This window comes from Malaclemys terrapin, chromosome 18 (genome assembly GCF_027887155.1).
Source record: "Malaclemys terrapin pileata isolate rMalTer1 chromosome 18, rMalTer1.hap1, whole genome shotgun sequence".
Classification (NCBI taxonomy): Eukaryota; Metazoa; Chordata; order Testudines; family Emydidae; genus Malaclemys; species Malaclemys terrapin.
Genome location: NC_071522.1, coordinates 23,383,608 through 23,404,608, shown reverse-complemented (window position 1 = coordinate 23,404,608; position 21,001 = coordinate 23,383,608). Strand labels below are relative to the sequence as shown.

The 21,001-nt window shown below is 43.7% G+C and overlaps 2 protein-coding genes across 4 annotated transcripts in view; both read left to right on the top strand.

The window, feature by feature from the left end:
- Window positions 1–5,122, top strand: part of HSF5 (heat shock transcription factor 5) — a 66,884-nt gene extending 61,762 nt beyond the window's left edge. The window contains exon 6 of the mRNA XM_054008466.1: window positions 5,055–5,122. Within this exon, the coding sequence (XP_053864441.1) occupies window positions 5,055–5,122 (68 nt within the window). The remainder of the gene's footprint in view (window positions 1–5,054) is intronic.
- Window positions 5,123–9,097: 3,975 nt separating this feature from the next.
- Window positions 9,098–21,001, top strand: part of RNF43 (ring finger protein 43) — a 128,528-nt gene continuing 116,624 nt past the window's right edge. For all 3 annotated transcript variants that reach the window (XM_054008068.1, XM_054008066.1, XM_054008065.1), the window contains exon 1: window positions 9,098–11,253. In XM_054008068.1, the coding sequence (XP_053864043.1) occupies window positions 11,023–11,253 (231 nt within the window). In that variant the 5' untranslated portion in view covers window positions 9,098–11,022. The remainder of the gene's footprint in view (window positions 11,254–21,001) is intronic.

The following is a 21,001-nucleotide window of genomic DNA, read 5'->3' as shown; positions in this document are numbered from 1 at the left end:
TGCAGTTACAGGCTCCCGCATGCAAGATTGTACCTTCACCCTCTTCAAGCCTTGTTGGTTGGTCTGTCAGGTATTCGACGGGCCGGTCCGAGTGCCTCCAGCAATTCTGGACTCCCTCCGGTGCTAGACAATTCAGAGCAATGTATGCTAGGGTGTTCCCTTTGCTGAACCTCTTCCAGGCAGGACCATAGTCACAGATGTTTCCACAATAAGTTGGGGAACACATTTGAGGGAATTGAAGTTACAAGGTTTGTGGTTGGAGCAGGAAGCATCTCTTCATATAAGCATTCTAGAGCTTCGGGCTGTTTACAATGCACACAAGGAATGTTGAGCACAGACCGGGGCATAGTGGTTCACATACTCACTGACAACACCACAGCAATGTATTATGTGAACAAACAGGGGAGACCACTCCTATCAGCTTTGTCAGGAGGCAGTAAAGTTCTGCCAATTCTGCACTGAAGAGAACTTCACTCTCACAGCCGTTCATTTTCCAAGTGCCCAGAATCACGTGGCTGATCATCTCAGCAGGAATTTCTCTCAGAATCACGAGTGATCTCTGAAGACCAGTGTGCTGAGGTGCATATTCGGAGAATGGTGTATTCCTGCTGTTAACCTGTTTGCAACGAAGGACAACAAAAAGTGCCATCAGTTTTGCTCTCAAATGAATCTCAGTCTGGATTCCATGACAGATGCATTTCATCTGAGTTGGGGATCAGCTCAGATGTATACTTTACTCCCAGTCCTGCTCATTCCTTAGGTAATCCTCAGGCTAAGGATGGATCATGTCAGACTGATTCTCATTGCATCAGTTTGGCTGAGACAGTGTTGGTTTTCCAATCTCCTCAGTCTTTCTGTTCTTCTATCCATTCCTCTTCCTTGTCCCAATCAATTGATTTCATACCATGGTCAGATTTCACACCCTGCGCTGAACAGTCTACGCTTCCAAGCATGGATGCTGTGTGGTTAGACAAGGAAGAGAAGCCCTGTTCCGAAGCTGTTTAACAAGTTCTGCTGACCAGTAGAAAGCCCTCTATTAGGACTCCCTATGTGGCAAAATGGAATCGTTTTTCCATCTGGTCCCTCATCTGGGGGACTCAACAATGCAGGCATGTGTTCAGAACATTGTTATACCTCCAGTCATCTGGTTTGTCACTCAGTTTTGGTCTTACATCCTCCAGTTCAAGGGGAAATCAATCTTCTTGAACTCTTTGGCAGTTAGATTTCTGAAAGGGCTCACTTGTCTCTTTCCACCAGTGAAGGAAGTGATTCTCAGTGGGACCGTAACTCTGTATTGGCCAGAGCCCTACCAAATTCATGGTCGATTTTGGTCAAGTTCATAGTCATAGGATTTTAAAAATCATAAATTTCATGATTTCAGATACTTAAATCTGAAATTTTATAGTGTTGTAATCGTGGGGGTCCCAACCCAAAAGGGTGTAATGGGGAGGGCAGTTTGCGATATTGCCACCCTTACTTTTGCGCTGTTGCTGGTGGCGGAGCTGCCTTCAGAGCTAGGTGCCCGGCCAGCAGCCACTGCTCTCTCGCCGCCTCCAGCAGCAGCACAGAAGTGAGGGTGGCATAGTATGGAGGGGGCTTCACTTTTTTGGGGGGACAGGGCTGGCCTTACAGGTGGGTGATGTTGTGGGGGAGGAAGGGGGGGGGTTTCCATGGTCATCTCCCCCACCCACACAGCTAGCCCAAGGCCTCTTTAACCCCTGAGTGCTGGGGCACTGGGCTCGGGGAGGGGCATGGCTCAGGGCACAGTGGCTGAAAGCTCCTACTGTATGCCGGGCTGGGTCAGATCCACCTCCAGGAACCTCCCCCAGCTGCAGGAAGCTCTGTGGCTGCTGGCTGGGAGCCCAGTTCTAAAGGCAGCGCAATTGCCAGCAGCAGTGTAGAAATAAGGGTGTCATGGCAGGATATTGCCACCTTTACTTCTGCACTGCTGCAGGCTACATCACTACCTTCAGAGCTGGGCAGCTGACCAGCAACTGGTGCTCTCCATTCGCCCAGCTCTGAAGGCACCACAGAAGTAAAGGTAGCAATACCACGCTCCCCCCTTCAGTAACCTTGACCCCTCCCCACAACCCTCTTTTTGGTTGGGACCCCCAGATTAAGAAACACTGGTCTCCCTTGTGAAATCTGTATAACATAGGGTAAAAGTACACAAAAGACCAGATTTCACAGTCTGTGATATGTTTTTCACGGCTGTTAATATGGAAGGACCCTACTCATGGTACCTCCATTGGAGCCCTTGGCAACTTGTTCTATGTCTCTACTATGCCAAAATAAAGCATTTCTTGTGGCCATAACTTCTGTGAGAAAAGTTAGTGAGCTGCAGGCCCTAATGGCAAATCCTCCATATACCCAGTTTTTCATGGACAAGATTGCTTTGAGACTTCATCCTGAGTTTTTGTGTAAGGTGGCATCACAATTTCATCTTAACTAGACTAGTCACTTACCTGTATTTTTTCCCAAGCCTCGTTCGAGTGCTGACGAACAATGTCTTCATTCTTTGGATGTGAGACAATGCTTAGCATTTTACTTGGAAAGAAGTAAGCCATTCCATTCATCTTTTTGGTTTTTTTGTGGATTGTATGAAGGGTCAAGTGGTCTCGGTGCAGATGATTTCCTGGTGGATAACATCCTGTATTACAACGGCTTATGTGATAGCTTGGATTTCACCTCTGCACAGGTTAAGAACTCATTTGAAGAGGTCCGAAACAGCATCAATCACATTTCTCAGCGATATTACAATATTGGACATATGCAGGGCTGCTACTTGGTCTTCCATACATACTTTTACCAAACATTATGCTATTACTACTGCATCCAGATCAGATGTGAATTTTGGGAAGACAGTGTTGCAGGCACTTCTTAAGTAGACTCCAAGCCCATCTCCTTCTGATACTGTTTGTGAGCCACTTCAGTGGAATACATCTGCAACCACTTGAAAAAGAAAAAACGGTTACTTACAATTGTATTGTAACAATTGTTCTTCGAGATGTGGGAGCAGCTATGTGTGATAGAGTGGGAATTTTCTGTAATATTTTTATGAATCCTCTGTGTGTGCCTCAGTTTCCCTTATATTTTACATGGAATTTTTTTTCCCCCCAGTGGGGAAAAAAGGACCACATTTGCTCTGAGGGCAGGCTAAGAGACATAGGGGTGTATGTGTGTGTGTGAATGTCAGTGATCTAGCTTTCTGAGCCTGAATGGGTTATTAAAAAGGACTGGCTGAGGAGACAGTGGAAAACCCAATCACCAGGCCATTGATCCATAGCAACCAATGACCTAGAGAAAGAGGGATTTCCCTGCCTCTAAACAGGGATGCTGAGGAAAGACCCCAGCTCAAGGACAAAGAACTGGAATTTGTGAAGTGGAGGATAAAGTGTTGGCATCTGGGAACTGATTAAGGAGGTCAGACTGAGGCTATATCTACAGCCTGTGTTAGCATAATTTATGTTGCTCGGGGTTGTGGATAAACCACCCTCCTGAGCGACATACATTACACTTACATAAGCGCTTGTGTGCACAGTGCTCTGTACAGCACTCAAGTGGGTGCAGCTGTACTGATACAGCTGCAGTGCATCTGGTGAAGACACTCTATGCTGGAGAGTGTCTTCATCAGATGCGCTGTACATGTAGACATTTCCTGAGAAAGACAGACAGAATCTGAAAATTGAGTTTTACTACAGCTTGGCTAGGACTCTGGGCTAACCAGAATGCTTTAACCTTTATTTCTCTGTGTTGACCTACGGGTTTTCTATGCTGTATTCCAGTTGACTTAATAAGCCCTACTGTTTGGAAAATACTGCTTGAGTGTCACTGTAAATGCTTGGCGAGGTGCATTAATTCCTGAAGAGAGTACAAGTTTCTACCAGGAATCTATCTGAGTTGGACTTGCTGAGCAGAGCTCACCATGTGAAGCAGGAGTGCTAAAGCTCAGAGGTTCAGTCTCAGGAGGTGGTGAGGCTGCGTGGCCTACCCTGAAGGAAGCTTGGGACCCCTTGTAAGTTGGGCACATCAAAGGGGTTCCTCCAAATGACTGTGCCAAAGTTGAGGGCATTGCACTGATCCTGTGGATCCATGGCAATGGGTATTCCACGACCCACTCTCCGGCCCCTCAGCATTGGAGTCTACATTCTTGATGTATGGTGTGGAGGAACCGAGGGGGGGGTCAGCGTGGCACCGCCCTTAAATAGCCTGGGGAGTAGCTCAGGACCAGAGCATGCGTGCCACCCCTACAGATACTGCTAAGGATGTTTTTGACTTTAATGCCCTTTCGCATGCACACCTGAGTGGAAAACATTTCTGCACCCTCATCTTAAAGAACAACAATTACAGTACAGGTAAGTAACTGTCTTGTCTGTTGACTTCACTGCATCTATACACTTGAATCATAGTTTCAAGTTTTTCTTTCCTACTTTGACGGCTAGGAAACACTTTAAAAAATGAAAGATGAATTTCTGATGTAATCACATGACTCCAGGAGCTGGGGCCCTAGGCATTTACAGAGCCTATGCCTTAATCTCGCGCTGTGGATACATCCAGAATATCTTCACTCTGCTTAAGAAATGTAAGTTTCAGAGAGGAACATTGGTCCATGTTTCTCCAAAGTTATCTTCATTTGAGGACAGTAAATGGTTGATTTTGAATACTGCTTATGTTTTTCCTAACTGTACAGGATGGTTGTGGACACTTCATTTGTATTGTAGGAGAGAGCAGGAAACAGCAGATGCCTAAGGGCTAATATTCTGGCAAGCAGCAGCACAAATAAACTAACAATCAGCAGTGAAATATTTCACCTCAGTCTAGATAGATATATGTCAGATAAAAATTGTTTAGAAAGGTGCAGGTGCCCAAAGTCTGAGCACTTGGCATTCCTAGACAATAGCCAGCAAACTCTTGAGGTTTAGGCTGGCTGTGGGCTACATTTTATACCAGCTCCCAGAAAGTAGATGAGAAGAGACTTGAGAATCCTGCCTTAGATGTAGTTAGGTGAGAAGCACTCGTGTGTACTGTATAACTGCTCCTTTTTTTCCTCCTAGATCTCCATCTACTGGTGGATGTAGCTTGCAAACAGGAGCACTTTCCAAAAGAAGAATTAAGAGAGTGAGAAGTGGGTGACAAGCATGTGAAAATGTGCAGTAACTGCCAACTGGGTTCTCCATATCAGACCCCAGAGGCAGTGATTTGCACACAATATGCACTTTGGAACTTTTCAACTGTTTAAAAAAAATCTCTTTCCTTTTGCTTTTGTTGTGAGTTGTATGGGGAACTAGTCACTTCATTGTTTACTGCATCTCTTTTGTTACATTTTCTACTTTGACAGGTTGTAAAACATCTAGCGGCCAGAGTGTTTAATATGCAATAATTGTTTACCTGCCTAAAATCGCTTAGAAACAAAAAGCTTGGACTCTCTGTAAACAGGAAACCTTAAAAGCCTCTGCAAGACTTTCTTACTGGGGAGCAAGCTGTTTCTCGTGTTGTATTTGGGATCTCTCTACTTCACTTTGTTGGGGAGTATAGTCAGCATAGCCCCAGTTTTGTGCTAACAGTGCATCTCCTTGGAGTTACGCCGGCCCTTTAAAGGGAATTGTATGAGAAACAAAAACATTGGGAGGTCACAAGATTCCAGGTCTGAGTGAGTCAGGGATTCCAGGAGAGCATCTCTGGGAAAAGGGAACTAATTTTCTAAGTGATTACTCAGGAAATGCTCTTCCTTCCAAGCACAGTGCTCTGTTTCATCAGCAAGTATGTCCGACCAATGAGCATCCACCACACACAACAGCCGCTGGATCTTTTACATAAATGAAACATTCTTCTGTTTTAATAATTTCATTTGATTCTAGTGATATCTGTAATGGTAAGTCATCTCTTTGTTTACTGTATTGCTTATTTTAAGTAGGTCTTCACAAGACACTTGTTTAATATAATTGTATTTATATTGACAGTAGAGTTAAGGTTTTTAACAGCTATGTATTTGTATTAATATTTATTAATGTTGAAATACTGACAGAGAGATAAAGGATGCATGTGCAATATTTGTTGTGTTAGGATAATATATGTGAATGAGGCAGCATTGAAAAATGTAACTCTAATTGTTTCCTGCCTGTTCATGTATCTTTATAGTCAGTGAGACTCAGTCCAATATAATTGGGAAAATGGACAAGGAAGAAACAGAGCGAATAGGCCTGCTATTTGTCAGAAACCGAGTTATGGCCTTTCTGCAGCTTACAGCTATGTTCAGTACCTCGCAGAAAAACTCTGGATGGTAGGATGAACCAAGATCAGACCTTTTAAATCCCTACCAAGGCTCCAGACTAGAAAGTTGGAAGCTAGGGGATGCTCTTGGGTCATGGCACACTAGCAGGAGCACTTAGGCTTACCATATGTCCTCTTTTTCCCGGACATGTCCGGCTTTTCGGCACTCAAACCCCCGTCCGGGGGGAATTGCCAAAAAGCCGACCATGTCCGGGAAAATGGCGGCTCTGCTCCTCCCCTGACTCTTCGGCTCTGTTCAAGAGCCGAGCTGCCCGAGCGCTACCGGCTTCAGGCAGCCCCCTTGCCTCCGGACCCTGCGCCGCCGGAGCCCAGGAGGGGAAGTGCCCAGCTGGAGGCGCAGGGTCCGGAGGCATAGGGGCTGCCCGAAGCCCAAGCGCTACCGGCTTCACGGTTTGCCGGGCAGCCTCCAGACCCTGCGCCCCCGGCTGGGCGCTTCCCCTCCCGGGCTCCAGCTGCGCTGGGGAAGCGCCGGCCGAGGGCGCAGGGTCTGGGGGCTGCCCGGCAAACCGGGAAGCCGGTAGCGCTCGGGCAGCCCTTTCCTCGTGGCTGGGAGGGAGGAGGGGCGGAGTTAGGGCGGGGAAGGGGCGGAGTTGGGGCGGGGCTGGGGGTGGGGAAATGGACGGGGCCAGGTCCTGTGGAGGGTCCTCTTTTTTTATTTGCTGGATATGGTAACCCTAGGAGCACTACTATACTGACCTTCCTCAGAGCTGCCATTTTACATCTTTCGTCGTATGCATACAGTACGTTTTCAGAGGCCTTGAATGTTTTAGGGGGTTGCATCTTCTCAGGCCCTACAGTCAAATTAGAATATGTGGAAACCCAATAGTAAAAAAATGGACTTTGTGCATTCAAATAGTTAAAGGGAAAAGGAGTTCAGCAATACAGCAGGAATACTGAAATCTGAGTTTGGTTTGTTGCACCCCAGGCTGGCAGGGCTTGGGACTAATGCAGAGGATGCTGTTGGAATAGGGGAGAGCCTCATTAATCTCTAGCAGTTTCTGCCATTAAGGGAATGATGACAGGTTTTGAGGAGAGTCCTGTCTAGTTCAGCTGCCCTGACTACTAAGTGAGTATGAAGTCATAGGGATCACTGGAATTCTGCATTGCCAGACTGGAGCTGTTACATATGAAGTAAGGAAGCTTCCTGTCTTAACTTTCTCAGTCCTGTCTACACCAAAAGATGTGATGTTCTTTTGGAGACGTGAGTCAAGGAGTCTTGGCATGGTTTAAGGTTCTATTGTTTTAATGATTAATTACGAAATCCTAGTATTTATTACCTTTCTGAATTAAAAAAGGCCATGGAGCTGGATCTCCTGCCATACTTTACATACAGTATTATCAGCTGTAGCTTTCCTTATCCTTAATTAACTCCCAGGCACATTGTGAGAGGGCAGAAGAGAAAGGACACTCACTGTGTAAAGAAATCCGTATAATATTGCACAAAACAAACAAGTCTCAGGTAACCTGGCAGACTGGACATCTCGATATTTCGGCACTTTTAGCATGGTTGTATTTCAGTCAGTAAATAATAAAGTGTGACTGCTCCAACCAGGCACATTGTTTTACTATTTTCTTGTTAATGGGAACAGTGTGGAGTGTGGTCTCACTGAGATATAAAATTACAGCAGCACATGCAGATCATGGTTGCAGTAATCTGCAACCAAAGTTGTTAAAGTGAAATAGATGTTGCATTTATATTCTCAATATGTGTGTTAAACTTTAAAATACGGATATTTTAAAATAAATATTTTAACCAATAGTTCCTGATAACGCCTTTATAAATTAAAAAAATCATTGCCACACTGATAGGCTTCTTAAAAGTATAGTCTACCAGATCTCCCCCTCTTGTAACTCCATTGACTTCTGTGGAGTTCACCAGGGATGAATTTGGCTCCGTGTGTACCCAAAGGGTCATTAATCGGTCATGTTTTGAGTGCAATTCCTTTTTCATAAGCACCATGTTTTATAGAGATTCTCTCCTAACTAGCTTAATGAGAGGCTGGATGGATAGGACAGCATATTTTCTGTATGGCATTTACTTGGGGTTTTTTTGTATGTCTTTGAGATTCCTCGTCAACACAGATCCATCACATGCCTAGTTACAAACTTCCACTTGCAACCTAACTTTGAGGTTATAGGTCTGACCTATAGTATTATTCACCTCCCAGTGATGTCAGAGGAGAATAACAGTTGAATTCCAGACCTCTGACATCAGCCTGACCTGAAACGTTCTTGCAGTAGAAACTAGAAAAGGGCTACTGAATCTAAATTAGCAAGAGCTGAAGAAAAGCTGTGCGTGAAATGGACAGAGTCCTTCCCAGGGCCGAAGACATAAGGCTGCAATAAATCAGTACATTCTACTGAGGGGAGTTGCTTCAGATACTGGCTTGATGCCATTCAGAGTGTCACTGGAAGGCTGGGAAAGAGCCTGCCATCACACTGATAAATTCCCTACTTCATTTGTTTATTGATCTGACTTAGCATTTTAATGTATTTTATTATTTATTTTTATCTTTCCTATGTTGGGCACAGACTTTGCTTTAATGTCAGTTTGAAGGACCAGTCAATGACCCTGATTTATATGTGATAGCTTAACCGGTTAGTAAGTTAGTAAGGGATGTGTTGAATGCAATTTAGCTGTGGATCAGGAGAGGGAGTTCAGGAGCATTGAGAACCAGACATCAAGGGGGTGGGGTTGTTGCCTATGGCTGCTCCACCCTCACTTTGTGTCAGCAGGTAGAGAGAAAGCTTGCAGTCCCAGGGGAGGGAGGCAGAGAGCTGAGGAACACAAACTGCAAACCACAGGCTTCCTCCTCCAGGGAGTCGATCCAGAAGTGCTTTGCTGGAAGGAAAGCTCTTCCACGACATCTACATAACTTTCCAAGTCCACCTCAGGATTCAGAGTCCTTGCTTCTGGGATTTGTTGCCTACTTTAATACTGATAGCAGTCTGCCTAGGTTTGCTGCTGGATTGTTGCTGATATTTCCAAACTTTTTCTTTCTCGCTTCGCACATTTCGAGCTGATCGTTGTATGTGCTGTAACGAGAAGAGAGACTCTTTTATTTGAATGGAGTATTCAGAAATGCTTTTGGATTAATTCTAAGCTTCTTCGATTGCATTTGGACACTTAACTTTCAGCCATGCCTGGCCCAGGAACTTTCAGCCTGGAGTAAATTTCTACCTTTGATCTTGTTGGATTGTCTTTCGGGCTGTGGAATTCCATTCCTATCTACCTGCATTTTGTGCATGCGTGCGTGTGTGTGTGTGTGTGAGAGAGAGAGAGAGAGAGAGAGAGAATTATTTTTTTCTAAGTAACAGGTTGGTAAAATAAGAGACAGTTTTTGCTAAGCTGTTAAAAGTTGGTTTTGTCCAGGATTTATAGAAACATTTCCATCTGTTTCAGCCCCTGGAGATTCTTGCAGGCAGACTACTCAGCAGGTTTGCAGATCTTCTTAAAAATCCATATCTCCCTTCTCAGGAGAATGATCAGTGTCCCAAGTCATTTTAGTTACTGAATTTCTCTATCCCCTCTCTACAATTATGAGGATTCTTCAGTACTTTTTGTGTGACCTTTGGGTAGCCCATATGGATTTTTTGTGTGTGTGGTGCTTTTATTTACCATTGTACTAACATGTGCTTGAAAGCAATTACAGCAGTCCCTGAGCGTGCACAGGAATAGCATAAAACAAGGACATGTTGGTAACTTTTTGCTCAAAGCCTGTGCCTAAACTTTTAAAATGTTTTGGGGGCCTTTTTACCTCCTGGGAATTTGAAAATAGGTTGAGAAGCCTCGTGTTCATCTAATGAATTTTGGGAACTGAAGATAGAAGATATGTGCTTTAAAACAGACTCCAAACACAGATTACTAGTGATTTCCTATCCTTATGCTGAACCAGGAGAATAAATCTTGATCCCTGAGCCCAAGTGAGCGAGGCATTTCTAACAGAACAGGGATGTCAGGGATCAAATAAATTTGGAGGACATCCCAATAGCAAACACTTATTATTTATACTGAACTTTAAAAATACTGCTGTAATTATCGAAGGGGAATATCCGCTCTCCTCCAACATTATTCTTTAATATGTGGAGTTGATGGAGGACACTGATATTTGTAATGAACATTAAATCGGAAGAGCTTATGCTTTTGGGAATGAGATGTGTGGAGAAGATAACTAGCTGGAGAAAAGGCCAAGTGCATCTAAGATTGATGTGTTCGACCTGCTGATCATCCTGAAATGTAATCCTGAAAGGGCAGGAGCTATAGAGACACTTCTTGCATGGCAGAGACTCGCTCTGTGATTAGCTCAGGCAGGACTGAAATGCTACATTGTGTTGTTGTATGTCCTGGCTGGGTTTTTTTAATGCCCGTTTGTTCAGTTTCTAGTGATCTTTCTGGATCTATCCATTGGAGGAGAAGGAGAAACGCTTGATTTAGATTGTTGGTGTTTTGTTTTTAATTTTGTTAAGGCCCCACAGGCCTTTGGGCACGTGGCACCAAGGAAGAGAAACCATTATCGTGAGAAACAGAAGAGGAACCCTATAAGGAGTGCCAGGAGGAAGGGCTGTAGGTTACTGAGCCCCTCTCCTCTCCTTCCCATATGCCCCACTGACTGGAAACACACAAAAGCTCTATACTTAACCAGCTCTGTCAACTGTTGGAACCTGCTGGTGGGGTGAGGACGCATTCCTGAGCGATATGTGTGGCCGAAGTGCACTGCTGCAGCTGGTAGCATGAGTGCTGGCCCCCAGCTGCAGCTGGCTGTCCTCTGGCCTTGGCTGCTAATGGCTACACTGCAGGTTGGACTTGGCCATACTGGGCTGGCCATGGCAGCGGAGTCGGAGAGGTCAGCAGCACAGAAGGCTATTATTAGGGTGATCCCCTTAAAAGTGGAGCCAATCACATTGGAAGGAGTGTTTGCTAATGTTGCTGAGGTTACTCCAGCAGAAGGAAAATTGCTGCAGGTAAGAGAAACTTTATTCTATCCCATTCCATTGGCCTTATGCTCCTAGTGCCATATCCTTCCCCCACTCCCACCCCCTTAGTGCTCCTAGTGCAGTGGAATTGTTTTTATTTCCCAAGTGTACATTTGTAACCAGAGGAACCATGTGTTTTTTTCTCTCTGAGCTGCCCACCTGTTTGCTTTGTAGTATAGTATAGTATCCTACTGCTCTTTAACATTTCACACTGTGAAAGGTTAAAGAGCAGTAGGATACTATACTATACTACAAGATAATTTCTTTTATAACTGTTTTTTCATCCTGTCATCAACTGCAGTGGTATACTAAAGCTGCTAGTGTACTAATGCTGAATGTATGGACATGTTCAGTTGCTCCTATGGGGTTTATTACTTTCTATCATAGTTGGTGATACAATGCAAAGTTTGGTGAGCCACTTTCCATATTGGGCAAACACCACTCAAAGAGGATGGGCTTTCTGTTGAAATCCTGAGAGATTCTCCTACTTCTCCCCTTACTTCTATATTTCTAATGGATCCAAGGGATACAGGTGGATTCTGCCCTCCATAATTATTGATCCAGGATCTGAGTGTTGGCTCAGCTAAGGAGGCAAATTATCCTCAATTCGCAGGTTCCCACAGCGTCAGTACCTGTTATAAGTGTAATCAATATCTGTTTCTAACATCTTGATCCAAAGAGAGAGGAGAGCCTCTGAACAGATTATAGCAGCAGAGGCTGTGACAGAAGCACAGGTGTGCTGGTCAGTGAGCAGGCCGATTGCTCACATAATGTATCTGTAGAGTTCGGTTCATTTTAGCAGAGCATAGTGCGCTACTGGAGTACCTTCATATGCCATCTTGTCTGTCAGTGACTTGCCTTGTGTGCCTTTCTCACACACAACTGAGCTCCCTGTTCAAGAACCAGATACTACAAAGCTCATGAAGACAGATAGTTTTTATTAATTTCAATTCTGAAGTCATATTTAATTCTGAAAAGCAGTTCCCTGTGGTGACTTTCCAAATGTGACACTGACTCTTCAGTAACTAAAACAGTAAATTGTATATAACAATGGGAGAACAGAAAGATCTTTGAGCCAGTCTTGCAATATATGGTCCTCTGCTAACAAATCAGAAATGGACAGTAATACAAGATAGAGGCACTGAGGCATTTTGAAGCTTAATTCAGGTTTGTAAAGCAATTTGAACTCGGAATGAAAGTGCTAGAGCAGAGCAAAGCATTATTATATTAAACCATATTCCCATTATGAAAAGTATCCTCGACAAATATACTTGAGGACCAGTTCTGTCCCAAGCAACACCCATGAAGTCAATATTCATGCCATACCAAAATCTACAGCAGTGCAGTATGTAAGTGCTGCAATTGATCATAGAGGTCTTCAGATGTTCACCCACAAAATATAGAATATTGACAGGGTTTTTTTTAAAAAAAAAGAGGATATCCCGTGGTGCATGGAAGTTTGAACATTTTAACCTAATACAGTTTTTCAAATTGTTATCCTTTTACTATAAGAAGAAAGCTGAACCCCTTCTAAGACACCATAGAGTGAACTATTTTGAGAACTAAACATTGGTAGATTGGAGTGTTAAATCAATGAGAAAATAAAAATGTCCACAAAATGAAAAGGTTGGAGAAACTCTCACTAATCTTATTTAATGTGTCTGATGTATGTAAACATACATACAGTTCAGTATCTGATTTTAGGCCCTGATTCTGTAACTAGCTTTGTACAGGTGGACATTTCCCAATCTCAGAGTCCCACTGAAGTCAGTGGTATGCCACCTGTTTGCAAAGGTCCATGCACGTGTAACTGGTTTCAGGATTAGGGCCTACGATTAAATTTGTGGGGTCAGAGACTATCTTCATTTACAGGATGTTTATACCACGCCAGGCACAATGGCCAGAAAAGCTTAGATATTATACATACTGACCCCTTGTGTGTATGTATAATATCATCTTTAATTATGTTATAACATAGTGATACTCAGGTAATACAATACAGTGCCATTTAAAAAAAAATAGGTCAGATCCTGCTGTAGGTTCCATGTGTAAGGCTCCTGTGTGCACATGGATCCCATTGGAAGAGTTGAAATCTAGATACACAGTTGTAGCTTGTTGTAAGAGTAAGAGCAAATTCACTTTATTTCCTCAAAGTGCACAATGAAAAGGGTTTAAGTAACTCAAATATAAGAAACTAATAGGATGGCCTATATATGGGTTTACATTTAAACAGGGAAATAATACATCTTAATTATGGTATATTGGAATATCTTACTGTCCTTATATTAATAACATCCCTGTCCTGCATGTGCTTAACTTTGGCATCAGTGGGACTACTCGTGAATAAAGTTAAGCATGTGTGCAAGTATCTACAGGTTCAAGTCCTTGTATATGATTTAGATACAAAACACAACATTATATTTCCATCAGCTAATGAGAAAAGCTTTTTTTTTTTAACCTCCAAGTTTAGATCTAAAGTTGTGATGACATGGTTACATTTCAAAATCAGTAATGTACAACCAGTCAGTCGTCCTAAACACAACTGTACATAAACTATCAGTGTTACCACTGAAGAGAAAAATGTCTGAACAGTCCTTTGTGAAGATTTTTAGTTCTACTAATAAAGCTAATGGCTATATAACAGCCTTTTATGGATAAATGAAGTTAACTAGAGAGCTACATGCTGAAAATTAAAAAATTGGAAAATATAAATTGTTAATACAATGATACAAGAATCAGCTTCAGAATTAATGTAGTAAAATGTTAATTACTTATGGGCATATCCTACAGCCCTTTCTTCCATGGGTATTGCCTTTCACTTCTGTAAGATTAGTCATGTATAAGGGGCCAAGGGCTGCAAAATTAGGCCTCATACATTAAAAGAAAATTCTCTATCTGGGTACACTTAGATTGACCAAAATAATTACTGTTACAGAGCCAGTTTATTATATAAAAGAATTTAGTGTCACCAAACATGTAAATATCACTATCAGAATATATTTTTATTTTCAATGTATATATCATATTCTTTAGGGGCATTAAAAATGTTTAAAAATCAACATTAATCCTAATGTAGCAAACAGATTTTATAAATATGACTTCATAAATAAAACCCTCCCAAATCCAGACCAAGCTCAGTCCTATTTCCCCCCCAATCCCCCACCATCCTTTCTGTTTATACCAGAAAAAGCCTGGGAAAACACTGAATTTTGCAGCATGTCCCAAAGGTCACCAAATCCAGGCTCCTGTGACTAGGGAGGGTATAGTGTATTGAGATAATTCTAAAGCAAAGGATCCCTCACTGAGAAGTCCCTGCCATCAGCCCCCTCCAGTCTAAACCAGGGGACAGTTAGCTCTGGCACTCCAGAGGTAATATGTCACAAAGAGAGAATAATCTCTCAAATACACAGGACCACTTAAGACATTATAGGTCAAAACCAACACCTTATACTTCAAATGGAAATAATATGCTCTCAGCATGAAACATTGCTTAGTAAGTGGGAAACAGCATTCTGCACTAGCTGCAATTTTCAAACAGTGTGAAGGTGCAGCCCCATGTAAAGCACGTTGCTGTAATCTATCTTTGACATGAAAAAGTCTGGATAATTGCAGGAAGTATCCCTACATTAAAAAGGAAAGGACACAATCTTCTAGATAAGCACATTATAAAAAGCACTTTTGACCTTTGCTGCTAATTGGAGATCCAGAAGCATCTGAGATCCAAAATGGCCCCCAATTTCAAACCTTAGAAATGTTTGACAGATGAACGGCCTCAGTTGTGGTTACTAATAATGTTTCTATCACTACTTCTCTTTTTCTCTATTTTGTAATTATTATCTGTCTCTGTGCTGACTTGAGTCTCAGCCAGTTAGCTTTTTCATCCATGCCACAATCTCCATTACATGTTGGGTAAATCATTTAGTTTTACTTGTAGGGTTTGAAAAGATAGAAATATCAGATTTCCCAGAAAAAAGGGGATAGAGCCATACTCCAGATTGACTCTGCCTTCTTCCATTAGAGATTTAGGGATAATGAAACTTATTTGAGAAATATGTGATCACGTAATTAAAGACTGTATTGAAAAGCATATGTGCCTGGGGTTCAGAATTAAAAATTAAACATTAATTATAATTTCTTTTTGGGATGTATAACTGTTCAAACTCATGTAGAAGTAGAAACATGGTATTGCCTTTGTATATGATATTAATGAGATCAGTATTAAGAATTCTGTATCCAGTTCTGGTGTCCACATTTTAAAAAGAATGTTGATGGATTAGAAAGGGTAATAAAAAAAAAAGAGAGAGAGAGAGAGAGTGATTCAAGGTCTGAAAAACTGTCAGATAGCGAGACCTTTAAGAAACTCAAATTATATCTATAATTTTATCCAAGAGACAGTTAAGAGGTGATTGATCATAATCTGTAGAAATCAACATCGGAAGATTTCTGATAGTTGAGAGCTCTTGTAATTTAGCAGACAAAGACATCAGTGTTGGCAACTCTCGTGATTTGACTATAAGTCTCACAATATTTGGTGTTTTTCTTAAAATCACAGTTGCTAGAATCAGGAGATATCATGAGAAACTCAGTTCTTTAAAAAAAGAAGTAAAATATGCTTGTAGTTCTGATGGTTGCAGAGAAAAACCTGAAAACATAAAGCAAAACATCCTAAAGGCTCAGAAGGCAAAGAAAAAAACTCAAAACTTTTTATTAAAAAAACTTTTAAGTCAATGACATGATTTGGGGTCTGATTCATGATTTTTGAACACCTAGGGTTAGCGATACTAAATAAGATCCAATGGCTGGAAGCTGAAACTAGATCAATTCAGATTACAAGTAAGGTCAAATTTTACAGTGAGATTAATTAACCAGTGTAACAAGTTATCCACAGATTAACAGAATCCAACATTACCCCCAGATTACAAAATTTAGAAATGGAGAGGGTTCCCAGTATTGGCGTTCATAGTGCATTTGGGAGATGATAGGTCTGAGTGAACTCAGTTAAATGTATATGGATACAAATCCCAGGCGCTAAAAATGTAAATATATTAGTAGGACTATATGGTTGATCTCTGGATCAACAAAAGGATATGGGAGTGCACAATGTTGAGATAAATCAAAGAGGCAGCAAAGTCTAACAAAATGATAATAATGGGTGACTTCAACTATCCACATATAAACAGGTCAAATGGTACAATGGAATGAAGTTCAAAGAAACAATTTCTTGACACTTTTAAATGTTGATTGCTTCTTGGAACAACTAGGTCTATCTAGAGCACACAAGAGGAGCTTAGGCTATGTCTACACAAGCACTTTTGCCAGTATAATTTACGTCATTCAGGGATGTGAAAAAACCACCCCTCTGAGCAACATAACTTACACTAGCAGATGCACCAGTGTGGACAGCGCTATGTCGGCAGGAGACCCTCTCCTGCCAGTGCCACTCGCTGTAGGTGGTTTAATTATGTCGACAGGAGAGCTCTCTTCCATCGGCATAGAATGGCTACAAGTGATTTTACAGCGGCACAGCTGCATTGGTACAGCTGTGCCTCTGTAAACTCGCTATTGTAGACATGGCTGTAGTCTAAAGTAAGTAACATACAAGATCTAGTTCAAGAATTAACAGTAGTTGAGCCACTAATAGTTATAGGTTCAACATCCTAAGCAAAGTATCAAAAAAGGACACGGTGACACTAAACTTTAGAAAGAGAGACTTCAATAAAGTCTAGTCAAAAAGACCTTGAAGGAAAAAGGTAAAGAAAAAAGTCCTTGGATGTGACATGGATGCTACTTAAACTAAAAGTAGAATCACAGAAGGCTGAACAAAAAGGAGAACCAGGAAGTAAATATGACGATGGGTACATCTATGCAGAAAAAAAAAATCCACAGCAGTGAGTCGTCTTAGAGCCTGGGTCTTAGCTCATGGGTCTTGTGCTGTGGGGCCTAAAATAGCAGTGTAGATGTTCGAGTTTTAGAACCCAAGCTCCATCCTGAGCCTGAACATCTACACTGCGAGCCTGAGTCCATTGACCTGGGCTCTGAGACTCCCTGCTGCGGGGCTTTTTTTCCTGTGTAGTCTCACCCTCTGTTGACAAGGTTCAAGAGGTTACCTGAGCCAAAGAGATTTTTCAAAATTTGTAACAGTAACCCTGGTTATGCCAATATGCAGGAACATAAATTACAGTAAGCAATATGTAAGAGGGAAGTTCAGAGGGCTGAGATGAATTTCAAAGAACAAATTGCTCAAAGCACTAAATAAAAAATGCAACAAGACATTTTTTAACTATATCAGAAACAGGAAAACTGCAAAAGAATTTCTGTCTGCTGGATCATCAGAAGTTGAAGGGAGCAATTAATGATAACAAAATTGCTCAGAAACTAAATGATTTCTTTGCATCAGTCTTCACTGCAGAAGATTTGGGGGAGATACCTGCTCTTTTTTTGGTATTAAAAAGAGGTACTACCAGAGATTGAGAGAGGTGCTGGAATGAAATGATGATTGAACAAAGCCCAGATGATAGATCCAAGAGTTATGAAAGAGCTCCGGTATGAAGTGGTTGAGCTTTTAGCAAAAATAAGAACTTGTTAAAAACAGCTATTGTACTGGACTATTGCAGGATGAAAAATGCTTTACCTGTATTTTAAAAAGACTTTAGGACTGATTGGGAGAATTACTGACCAATAAGCATTACATCTGCACATGGTAAATTGGTTGAAATGATAATTTAAAAATAGAATAATAAATAATAATAATAAAACACCTGGAAGATTATGGTATGATAGGGACTAATCATTATGGTTTCTTCAAAGGAAAATGATATCCCACTAATCTATTAGAATTCTTTGAATGTGTTGATAAAGTAGTGGATAAAGGAGAACTGGTTGACATTTATTTAGACTTTCAAAGCCCTTTGTCAAAAGTTTTTAACAAGAGGCTACTAAAGAAACTAAGTAGTCATGGGGTAGATAAAAAAAAATGGCAATGGGACAAAAAGCAAAGAGTAGAATTAAATAGTTAATTTTCATCATGGCTAAAGTGTTGTGCTTCCAGGTTCTGTACTAGATCGGGTGTTTGATATATTAATCTGAAAACAGGAGTGAACTATGCAGGATGACATAAGGTTATTTAGGTTAGTCAAAACTAGAGAGAACTGTGAGGCACTTTAGAGAGACCTAGGCTATGTCTACATTGTGGAATCTACACCAGCATAGCCCCCTTGTGTAAATGCAGCCTACACCAACAGATGTTTTTCTGTCAGTGTAGGGACAACACCTCCCTGAATGACATTAGCTACATCAACAGAGGCACTTCCATCAATAGCTGTGTCTACACTGGGGGTTTTGTCACCATAGCTATGTCAGTCAAGGGTGTGGTTTTTCACATCCCTGATTGACGTAGCTATGCCAGTATAACTTTTAAGTGTAGACCTAGCCCTAACCAAGGTAGGTGAATGGGCAAAATAATGGTAGATTAGTCCTGGTCTACATTAGAAAATTAGGTCAGTTTCACTATGTCGATCAGGAGTGTGAAAAATCCACACACCGGAGCGGCATTGTTAAACTGACCTAAGTCCCAATGTAGACAGTGCTAGGTCAACCTAGCTATTGCCTCTTGGGGAGGTGGATTACCTATGCCAGTGGGAGAACCCCTCCTGTTGGCATAGGTATTCTCTACACTGAAGCACAACAGCAATGCCACTGAAATGTTTTAAGCACCCAAAAATTCTATTCTTCTTCGAGTGCTTGCTCATATCCATTCCATTAGGTGTGTGCGCGCCGCGTGCACGATCGTCGGAAGATTTTCTACCCTAGCAACACCGGCGGGTCGGCTGTGGAGCCCCCTAGAGTGGCGCCTTCATGGCGCTGAATATATACTCCAGCCGACCCGGCGCCCCCTCAGTTCCTTCTTACCGCCCCTGACGGTCGTTGGAACTGTGGAGCGCGGCATAGCTGTTCTCCACTCTCCCTAGCTTAGTTAGTTATTCGCAGTTATAGTTATAATTATAGTCATAGTTCTAGTGTTTATAGTTAAATAGTTAAATAGTTTTAAAAGTTGTTCTAGTTATTATAGTAGTTCAGGGGATTAAGGGGGTCGTCTCCCCCTTTCTCCCCCGGCCGCGGGCCCGGGCTCATGCCCAACGCTCCCGGCTTCAAGCAGTGCGCCTCCTGCGCTAAGCCTATGCCCACGAGCGACCCGCACGACTCCTGTCTGAAGTGCCTGGGGGAGTCCCATCAAACAGATAAGTGCAAGATCTGTAAGGCCTTCAGACCAAGGACCAAGAAAGAGCGGGACTTTCGGCTCCGGCAACTCCTGATGGAGGCGGCACTTAGTCCGGACGCTCCCTCTACAAGTCAGGCCCCGGCACCTAGCGCCTCGGTGCGCAGTGCCCCGGCGGCACCGGCCATGCCGACCACGCGAGTGGCGTCGGACAAGCCTCCCCGGCACCGGACCTCGTCGGCACCGCAAGCACAGCAAGTGCCTCGACGCCGGTCATTATCCCCGGGGCATAAAAAAGCCCATAAGAAGGGGGCCTCCGTGCCGAAGACGCCGGCTCCCCCAGTGCCGGGGGTAGAGCCGAGTCCGCCGGTGGAGCACCGGAAACAGGTGCCTCCAGCACTGTCGACTCCGGCGCCGAGGCCGTTGAGTCCGGTGCAGATAGCGTCTCCACCGAGACCGGCGGTGATACAGTGCCTCCCGTCGACTCCAGAGACCTTCGCGGCGGCGAGAGACTTGATAGCTCTCACGGAGCCGGCACCGCCTCAACCACCGGCACCGACGGCACCGTTGACTCGCCCGGTCCAGTCGAGGGGGAAACCTGCCTTGATGCGCCCTCCATCGCAAGGGCTGGAACCTCGGCACCAGTCCAGGTCCCGAAGCAGGTCCCCACGCCGCTCGCAGTCCCGGCACCGAATATCACCTCGGCACCGGTCGTACTCGCAGCCAAGATCTTCGTCGCGGCACCGCTCTACGTCTCGGCACCGCTATGATCGTCGGCACCGATCAACGTCGAGACGTAGTTCTCGGCACCGCTACGGTCGACGCTCGACGTCGAGAGGCCGCTCCCGGCACCGGGCATACTCCAGGTCCTCGTTGAGGTCCAGATCCGGCTCCCGGCACCGACGAGGTCATCGGCACCGATCGCGGTCCCGGCACCGTTCGCCGGCACCACGTAGAGATAGATCATCTCCGGACCGGCACCGTGCGGCACCGCAGCCCACGGGAATCGTTTCGTAAATCTCGGCACCGCCATGGCCATCAAGATCGGTGTCTCGCTCCTCGGAGGACCTGTCGAGATCGGCATACCCCCCTCAAGGGCAAGCCGAGGAACAGGACTTGGGCCATTGGCAGCAGATAACAGAGGACCATTCTCATGGCCCATCTCACTGGTCGTTTTGGACCCCGTGGGCGTACCACCAGGAGCAAGGGGCTCCAATACCCTCGACCTCTCGCTCGGGTCACTCCGTTAGAAGGGCCCCGGAGTCCACCATCTCTCGGCCTCCGCCAGGGGGCATGGAGGCTTCCGTGTCCGCGTCACCCGACGCCCTGGACCCAAGCACAGGTGATGCTCCGGCCCAGGAACAGGGGGACCAGGACCCTCCCTTGGATCCTGTACCACCGGAGGCATCTTCCTCTTCCTCTCCGGATGAGGCAGTGGCGGGCACATCATGCACAGGTCCACCTCCAATAGATCTTCGGGCTCACCAGGATCTCCTGCGTAGGATGGCCCGCAATATGGAC